Consider the following 10,109-nt stretch of genomic DNA (forward strand, 5'->3'; position numbering starts at 1 on the left):
ATACTGTAGTATATTCGAATATAACATCTATATTGTAATTTTATATTTTTCTCTTTTTGACCTTCGATTACTAATTAATCAAGTTTTTGTATGGGACAAATAATGCTATCATATAAAAATGATGTGATAATAATTTTTATAAGTGTTTAAAATCAATGAAATGATAAAAAAATAAACTGTAACAATCACTTGATGTCTATTAAACCAGGACATGCATTTGTATTGGTCGAACGTTGGCACGATCGCCGGGCATTGTTGATTATCTATAACGCTAGTTTATTATTAGCCCCTCTGGGTTTAAGAGCACTGATTGTCACAGAAAAGCGCAGCCTCAATGGCAGCGGAAGAAATCGACGATTTAATGCTAAATGATAACTATGACATCACATTGTGGGAACCGCAACCAAGTGTTTTTTTATTGCAGGACATACTTTTGACACCCTGTTTTTCATAGTTCCATTATTCTTTGTGCATGGGATATAGGCTCATTCGAAGGCCAAGACCAGTATGTACTGAAATATATAATAAAATTACATATGTAACTGATGTGCTCCAAAACTATCCTTCATTTTGCTCCATAGAGCTATTGAACATATGTCTAATAATGTATGAAGCTATATACTCACTTGTGTGCTAGCAAAGAGGGACTCGACCTTCCTTAGCTTTGACATGTACTTATATACTGTGTAGTATTGCGCAATTATCTGGCTTTATTTATCAGAACTGCAGTGACAAATGGTAACGTCTGTCAGCTCAGACGTCAACATAGTGTGAGCACTGTAAATAGGAATTGTCTGAACACGTAGAACTAGTATTCATTTAATATTGTTTGTGTTTTATGTCATGCTTTGCTGTATAAGTAATGCTTGCTAATATTTGTACTGTATCATCAGTGTGCGTAATGCTTACAGCCTGACAGCTTACTCTTGTCAGCTTCAACTATAGTTGCCCATAAACAGTGCTCGCAGCTAGTAGATGCCACAGGAATGTTTATGTAAACATTGCAGTAGGCTCGATAGAGCAATAGTGCGTTATGCGATGAGTCAGTTAAATTAGCGCAGTGCTGCTGTGTACATGTAATCACTTACTGCGAATAAAGTGCTTTGACTAATTGTATTCTGTGTGCGTGACGAGAAAGCCATCAACTAGCCACAAGCATCTTGTATACCATCATTCAACACCAATTCTTTTCCATTTTACTCATCACACGCCTGATCAACCACGGGCTTTATCATTTGATAAGTGATTGATAGCTAGACCAACGTAATACATTGATTTAACGATTCATTTTGAAGTTGCCCTTCCTTGTACTCTACGCCATAGAGCGTGTCGAACCAATAATACAGACGGTTCCCAACCTACGAACGAGTTACGTTCCGAACGATTGTTCGTAAGGTGAATTTGTTCGTAAGTTGCTTCAGTGCTATATTAGTAGGGTAACCAATAAAGTAAAGGCCGGCAAATTCCTTTACAATACGTACAGTAAAAATAAAAAAGTTCTTTACGCACTGGAGATACATTCACGCACTTATGCGCTGCAACGAACTGGGCAGAGAAAGGTGGATGCTGGATTGGGCTTCTGAGTAGTGCCTATTTCTGCCGCTAATACGTCGGTAATACCGTCGGTATTAGCGGCGGACATACGCGCAGACCTGTTCGTATGTACGGGTTGTTCGTAACTCGAATGTTCGTAAGTAGGGAACCGTCTGTATACATAGTGGTCCACAAATCATTCGTGGAACATACTAAGGCTAACCTTTGCTATTTTACTTGTATCACCCTTGATCAGCCGCGCGGCTCAGCTACGAGCTGACTGATAGCAAGACGCGTATAAAAGTAATGAACTATTCCACGCTACGCTTGGGCCAACTTCCGCGTTTCTCACTAAAGCTGAATTTATTGATTGATTACACTTGAAGATCCGATCTTACGCAGAGTGAAACTATTAAGTAAGTAGATATTCCTAATAACAGTGCGCTAATTGTGCATTATGATGCACACTGTTAGTATCAACATTATTTATTTATCCGTGCTCATCACCGCTAGTCAAATCTATAATAAAAATAATTTATGTTCCTGCGTATAACAAATACCATTAATTATTAATGATTTTCATCTATTTTTTATACATTGATCTGGTAATTGCTGTCCGACAGGAGGAACTTATTAAATGATTATTAATAATTGTATCTTTGAGTTTAAAATAAACAAAAACACGCTATACCTGTGATAGAGGGCTCATTCCAATAGCCATTCACCATAGCGATGGTTGCAATTGATTGCGCTTATATTGATGATATGAACGGCAGGGCAGGCATGAGTGTTAAAGTGTCAATTACATAACAAGACAAAACATATTTCATAATACTAAATATGTTTGGTACAGTTTGCTGCTGAAAGCTCTAGCCATAATGTTATACTTTAATATATGTAATGAGATGAATCTTAGACTTAATAAAAGTGTTTTTTTTTCAAGGTTACAATGGCTGAGGCTGTAGCAGATGTTGAGTGTGAATTTTGCTGCCGTAAAACTGACACCATTGTCAACCCCAAAGTTCTACCATGCAGTCATATTCACTGTATGACTTGTTTGACCACCTACTATGAAAGCAAACACTAGCTGTTGTGTGGAAACAGTGGATGCGGGTGAGTCTTACTATTTGTGTGGTAAACATAGATGAGGCCTATATAATAGCGTAAATAGCCGGGGTTGTGATGCATTAAGAGTGCATTGCATCATTGCAGGGCAGTACAAAACAATTTTGCAATCAATTACAACTTTCTAATGTCCAGTTGACACTTACTGCTGCTAAAATTGCATTCTACACTGCTTTACTGCCTATACCTTTTTAAGATTCACTGCAGAATTACTTCCATGACACACATGAAATTAAACTTAGCAATTTATGTGTACTGCGCATGTACATTCTTCGATATCTGAAACTGCAGCTGTCCTTTGGAATGGGCTTGATCATATGGGTCAGCTTACCCTGCTGACTTTCCAAGTGTTTATATTGTATTATACAAAAATGTCCTCTGCTGGGTTTAGCAAATCCAAAAATTCACACTCCAACTCCCATAACAGTTCATGTATTCTGTGCTGCATGTATACTCTGTGTAAGCAGGAGCATTCCAAGCTATAGCAGTATCAGGTATGATTGTTCTAAAATGCACCAGCATTTGTAGACAGTTGCTTACAGACAAATTGTTTATGTCTTGCAGCGCAAAATTCTCACATGTTTCCTGACAATTTACTGAACCTGAATAGTTAATAAACTTTCAGAGGAACAGAAACTATTGTACTACTTTCTTGTTAATAGCTGTCTTTGCTTTAAAAAATATTTACTAATATATATCTCAGAGTCTGTATGTCATCCATCTGTCATTCGTATGTCGTCTAACATCAACTCAAAGTTAAAATCACCTGAAATTCATTGCCATTGAAATGTTCAGATGAAAAACCTGTGTGAAACCATATCACTAGTTGCTATTATTGCTATAGTTGATATCATCTACTGTGTTCAAGTTTCAGAGTTACATCTGAGTCTCTATTCTGTCTTTTTGCACTTATGGACATCATAATTGCACTCTCACTCTATCTGAGCAATTTACGGTGATCAACTTTTGCCGATTTTAATTTTGAAACATTATTGCAGTCATTTCATCTGAAACATAAATAGCAATTGTGGATGATAAAAACATGCCGATAGTTTTTGATGGAATCTGCCAAAATAATGTGCAAGTTCGTCTTTAAGTTACTAGCCCTGACCTCTTGACCTACAAAATTGCTCTAGTACCTATGAGAGTAATGATGTAATCATGTCTACATTCTTAGCTACTTCAACTTTAATTTTGATAATAAAACATTTAAACTCTACCCTTTACAGGTACAGCTTCATAGATTTATCTACTACCAGCACAGAAGCTTAGAAAGAAACTCACCTATCATATAATTTCTCAAATAATGCACCACTTATCACTGTATAGCTCAAGTAGCAAGTTGTTTATAATTTATGACTAATTCTTTGCAGCCAGGTGTTTGAGGTGCCGCCAGACAGTCTTCCATCCTATGACTTGGGTACAGACAAGACACTCTGTGATGTTTGTCTCAAGAAGAGCTCACCAACACAGAAAGCTATCAGCTATTGTACTTACTGCTGTAAGAAGTTCTGCCCTGCTCATTTGGAGGTACTAGTCTTTCCTTTTCAGATCCTTATATGATAATTTAAAAAGGGAATCAGCAGATGTTTTATGTGAAGTTAGCATATAATATACAAGTGGAATGCCCGGCATTGCCCAGATGATAAAAAACTTGTTGAAATTTTTTTTATTGTTATTCAACATACAACATTTACCATTCTAAATTTTAAACTTCATATCATTAGGAAAGTATTTTGTGCAGTTCAAATGAATTCACAAAAAATGCAACGAATGTAAAGGTTTTTAAACTTGCAAACAACTGAATTTTAAATTTCACATAATGAAAAGAATGTTTCGTTGAAATAAATTAGAAGGAAAAATAAAAATGTAAAGGTGTTTAAATGTAAATGGGGAATCATTAGCAAGTGATGGCTAAATACAGTTGGTTTTTGCGACAATTACAATGAAAAGTGGTTTTGTATACAATTATATGACATTAGTTTGTTTCAGTGTTGACATCATAACACGAAAATACCGTAGGCTATAGAGGTGTATAAAGTGGTATGAAAACTTATTATAATTATCTATTGCAATCATCTTCGGGTAAAATCAGCAAATTCATTATCATGAAAAAATAGTAACAAAAAATATGTTAATTTTAGTAACTATAGGTACCTGCAATAACTTTAGTGCATTTGGTAGCTATGATCTGCAAGATAATGTAACACTACAATGTACTATGTAAACTGAAACATACGTCTAACATACATGTAAATGCTGAATCCAACTTAAAGGAGTTCAGATTATCAAACACCTACTTAAGGAAGTTTTAGTATGTGTTTTAGTAAACTTAAAATTCTTAATTAAACTTTTGTTACTTATCTGTTCGCTAATCAATTTTTATTATAATGGATAATACTGAAAGTGTCATGGTGAGCCAACATATTTTGTAGCATATATAATCAGCACACAAATTGCCAATTTTTAATTTAGAGGAAAATTTGTTGATATGGCATGGCAGAAAAAAATTGTCTTAACGAGAAAATAACAAAAAGTATCATGTTTTATAGAGTTAAGCGAAAACTATTTTATAACAGGAAAATCGTACCACAGGGGCACAGAGCTCAAATAATGTCATTTAGCATGTGCATATGGTGTACGGTATATGATAAGGGCTTGGATTGTTAATGGCTGCATAACTCAGTGGTTGAGGGCGTCATTTGAAACATGCGGTTGCCATCTCCATATGTTCGTATCTAGCACACAGAGCTTTTAATTTTAAAATGTTCACAGTTATAGCTGGACAGGCCGACCTACACAAGTACACACAGACAAACTTTGAGATTTATATACATATAATGTATAAATATTTAAATTGATTCGATATTGGTATTTGAGCCTTTTATAGAACTAGGCAACGGCAAAAAGGCACATGTTGGTATTCGAGCTGCAAACGAACTTTCAAGGTAGAGTGGACCCTCGCCATAAGACTCTAATTGGTTCCAGCGTTGGTACCGTTAGGGGAAAACTTCGTACGATGAGGTATTTGTATGGAAAGGGCAAAAAGTCAGCGTGTCCTACATCGAATGTCGAAAAAATCGAAAAACAGGGTTATCGTAACCTGAAGGTGTTTTTTGTAGCATTTCCTTTTCAGGTTTGGAGATGATAATTAAAACTGGTCCGGATCTGTAGATCCCTCTGAAGTAGATAGTATATACAGGGCACCCGAGGGTTATGTCGCATCTGCTATCTGGTTTTCGCCTTGAGACATCACCAAAAATGTTTCTCTCCATTTTCAAATTTGGCAGTCAATGTCCTGCCTTCGACGAGATAACAAAAATGCAGGTTTGCGATTTGCCAAACTTTTATAACATTTACTATAAACTTTAATTAATTATACATATATACCTTTAAAGGTACATATATCTATATAACTTGGATTGCTTAGTAATGGTACTAAGAAATATGACATCAGGTTTAAAAGGTTGAAAGCAGTACAATCAATATTTTAAGAGCCAGCTTAGTCTAATCACAACACATCATGGTCTCCATCTCCTCTGGGTGAGGTTCCACTACCATGTTCGAGGTAGTTGAGTCTGTACTTTCATGCATAGCACCGGACTCCCCATCTCAGTTTAGAAGGTCTTCCAATCACTTAATCTCCTCTCACACCATAGTGCTCCTAGTTGGCTTAACATTCGTTTTTGAGCTTTTAAGAGCTGGTAATCACATTTTCAAGTATTTGGCACCTGCAACACATCAGAGTAAGACATGGTGAATCTTTTGATACCAAATAACTATAATGTGAATTTTGTTGCAAGTCAACCTTTAAGAGAATTATTAAGCTTACCTGGCTGCTGTAAATCCGTACCATAGAAGTTGGAAAAAAAACATGTGTCATGAAGTATGTTATGTAGCACTGACTAAGTAGTGGGGCATAGTGGGAATGAATGTTTACAAAAAGGCGGTCAGTGTTGGTGTTTGTCCGATTTCATCAGATTGATCCACACTGCCTTGGCCTAGGCAAATTTTGATGGGTGCATTCTTTACACAGAGTTTTATTTTTGAACATAGCCCACTATCTGGGTTATTCATAGTGGATGACCAGCCTACACCACTTCATCTGGTCATACCCAAACTAATTGTTGGATCCCATGCAGCTTCTGCTGCTTTTGCTCTTTTTTCAACTGATTTTGAATCAGCCCATCATTGTTTGAGAGCGCCCAGTACATGGCCCCACTAGTCAGTGGACATTAGTTGTTTGTAACCCTTCTAGTCCTCTTTGCATGGAACTTCAACTCCTCATCTAAGCTGTGTCAACTGATTTCAGGATAGCACATAAACCCCTTAGATCTGTATTGTTTAAAGCAGATGATTGGCCCAAATGGCTCGCCATCTCATCATACTTACCCTTCACATGGTCTTAGGGCTTTCTTTGAATTTATACAGTGAGAACTGACCTGCTCTGGCCAGCTCTTCTATATTGTGTTTGTCTTGTCTCAGCTCGATGAGGTCGTATTGCTGGTAATATTTACATGTATGTCAACTCAGTCCATCAACCTTGCTGTAACATAGGAATGCCTATTGTTTCAGGGTGTAGCTAAGTTCTGTTAAGATCTCTAGTCACTGATCTGATTGGTTACATGGCTCCTCACTGTATCAGCCATCGGATGGACATGGTTACTCCGAAGGAACTGAATGAAGGAACTGTTGCCTGTACAGGAGTTGACCTTACGATGGTCTGACATTTGATGGGTGCTTGACAACCTGCTCTATTGCCATTAGCGCTTTTCATGGGACCTATTAGTTTATTTCCGCATGTTCAAGCATGTTACTTAACCCTTTTGCAGGTGGTGCGACATTAATGTCGTTTTGCGATATCGATCCTAGTGGGTGGTGCGACATTAATGTCGATATCGTACGCACTACGTATTAAGACTTACTACGGGTCTGTGTTCATTTTTCTATTCATTTAAATACGTTATAAAGTAAAAGAGCACATGTGGCGACTTGAATAACTACATTTTAGACATGTATCTTCTCATTTCAACTTGTTTTGGGGCGATCGTTATCAAACGTCATTCAATGTTTTTTTTTATTCAGTAAGATACTAAGCCGTTTTCCCCGAATCGAATTTTATGCTTTTATAAGAACAAAAGGACTTGCTATTGGTCTGTGTTCGTTATTCTATCAAATTAAATACTTTTAAAGTAAAAGAACAAATGTGAGGACTTGAATAACTACATTTTAGACATGTATCTTTTCATTTCAACTCGTTTTGGGCGATCGTTATCAATATCGATGTTTTTTTTTACTCGGTAAGATACTAAGCCTTTTTCCCCCCCAATGATTTTTATGCTTTGCGATCGTTATCGATGCCCTTTCTTTGTGCTTTTTTTTACTTAGTGAGATCCAATCATTGATCTTTTGAGAACACAAAAACATTTTATAATCATGGCTTCATCTTCCCAACGACCTGCTAAATCAACTCGAAGGGCCCAGTTTGTTTTGGCAGATTCTATTATTGATGACTCAGACAGTGACTCAAATTTTTCTGATGTGAATCTAATGGACTTTGATATAGGTGACGGGTCTAGTGATGACGATGCCTCTGTTGTTGGGCCAAGGGATGATGGAGGAGATGCAATCAGTAATGATGGGGTTTGGACTGTAATTAGAAACCTTACCAATGACAAATGCCCCAATGTCAATGATTTTACCAGTCCCATTGGGCCAGTATTTGTTCCACCAGAGGCAACTGCAGTGGATTATTTTGAGAGATTTTTTGCTCCAACTGAGCAGGGGGGTGTTTCTTTGTGGGAACATCTAGTCATTGAAACCAACAAGTATAAAGAGTACTATACAAGAAATAAACAGGTTCTCAAGCAGCACTCCAAAGTACACAAGTGGAAAGATGTAACAGAAGAACAAATGAAAGCATTCATTGGCACTATCTTGAACATGGGTATAAATAGAAAGAAGACTATTGAATCCTACTGGGACAGCACCAACTGGAGTCAGATTGTCCCACCATTCAAAGAAACATTTACACAGGATACTTTCAAACTGATCTTGCGTTTCTTTCATGTCAGTGACAGTGACCAAGAGCCAGAGAAAGGAACACCGGAATATGATCAGCTCTACAAGTTCAGACCAGTACTAGAGCATCTAAACAAAGCTTGGCAAAAAGAGTTTAATCTGGGGCATGTTCTCTCGATTGATGAATCTATAGTGGGTTTTAAGGGGAGGCATCCTTTGGTGAATTACATACGCATCAAGAAACACCATCAGTGGGGGCCGAAGGAATATAACTTGTGTGACTCTGCAACCGGCTACTGTTCACAGACTATGTATCATACTAAGGGAATGACAAAAGGTGTCTCTGGTCAGCCATTTTCTGTATGTGAAGCACTCATGGAGCCTCATATGAACAATAACCACCATCTCATAGTGGATAACTACTACACAAGTGTAGACCTTTGTGAAAAGTTTCTGACCAAAGGCACATACATCACAGGAACTGTAAGAGCAGGCCGTGTGAAACTTCCAAACGAAATGAAAGTGAAAATGAAGAACAAAGGAGAGATATTGGCTAGTAGAAAAGGCAACCTTCTTGCAGTCAGTTGGGTGGACAGAAAGCAGGTCAGATTGTTGTCCACTTGCTCAACAGCGAACATGGTAGAGAAAGAAGTATTCAATGGAACCAGGAAAGTTCCACAGGTAGTAGTAGATTACAATTCTGGAATGGGGGGCGTAGATCAATCTGATCAGATGACAGATCAATATTCTGGGGAGTTTCGCACAGTAAAGCTGTGGAAGAAAGTAGTCCTACACCTCATTGACAGAACTGCTACCAATGCTTATACCTGCTACAAGGCTAATCCCAACATTGTAGGAAAGAAGATGGACCATCACCGCTTTCTTATTCAGTTAGTCGAAGGGTTGATTGGAGATTACCGTGAGCCTAGAAAACGTGTAGGACGACCTAGCTGCTCTCCAGTTGCAAGGAAAACTGCCAGGCATTTCCTTGAAGTCATTCCAGATGGTAAAAGAAAGAAATGTACTGTATGTGCTAAACCAAGAGGTCAAGGCTACAAAGGTTCTAGAATCGGTACATGGTGCAAAGATTGTGGAGTCGGATTGTGCAAAGGTGCTTGCTTCAACTCTTATCACACTTAGACAATATGGACTATAGACCACAAATAGACTGTATGGACTATGGATATGTGCTATGGACTAAGTCTAAACAGTGGCTAATATGCATTACAAAGATTGGTTCTTATTTTGTAAAATGCTTTATTTGTAATATAAATACAGAATATGTTTTATTCAACAATATAACATTATCGCAAAAAACAATCAAATTTTTCAGTTTTCTTAAAAATTTACATGTGTAAGGGTAGTTTAAATAGCTCATATAGGCACAAAGAGTGTAAAACTGTTTGTTAAATGCCTTGTTATATGATACA

General features: G+C 37.3%; 1 protein-coding gene across 1 annotated transcript; it reads left to right on the forward strand.

The window, feature by feature from the left end:
- The first annotated feature begins 8,094 nt into the window (after positions 1-8,094).
- On the forward strand, positions 8,095-9,819 carry LOC137402291 (piggyBac transposable element-derived protein 4-like). The gene has a single exon (XM_068088788.1). It carries the CDS (start codon positions 8,095-8,097, stop codon positions 9,817-9,819), a length of 1,725 nt encoding a protein of 574 aa, XP_067944889.1.
- Positions 9,820-10,109: the final 290 nt, after the last annotated feature.

This window comes from Watersipora subatra, chromosome 8, assembly GCF_963576615.1.
Source record: "Watersipora subatra chromosome 8, tzWatSuba1.1, whole genome shotgun sequence".
Taxonomy (NCBI): Eukaryota; Metazoa; Bryozoa; class Gymnolaemata; order Cheilostomatida; family Watersiporidae; genus Watersipora; species Watersipora subatra.

Bases quoted from the DNA above. Each gene is read 5' to 3' on its own strand.
- LOC137402291 (XM_068088788.1), top strand. From the start codon at position 8,095: ATGGCTTCATCTTCCCAACGACCTGCTAAATCAACTCGAAGGGCCCAG.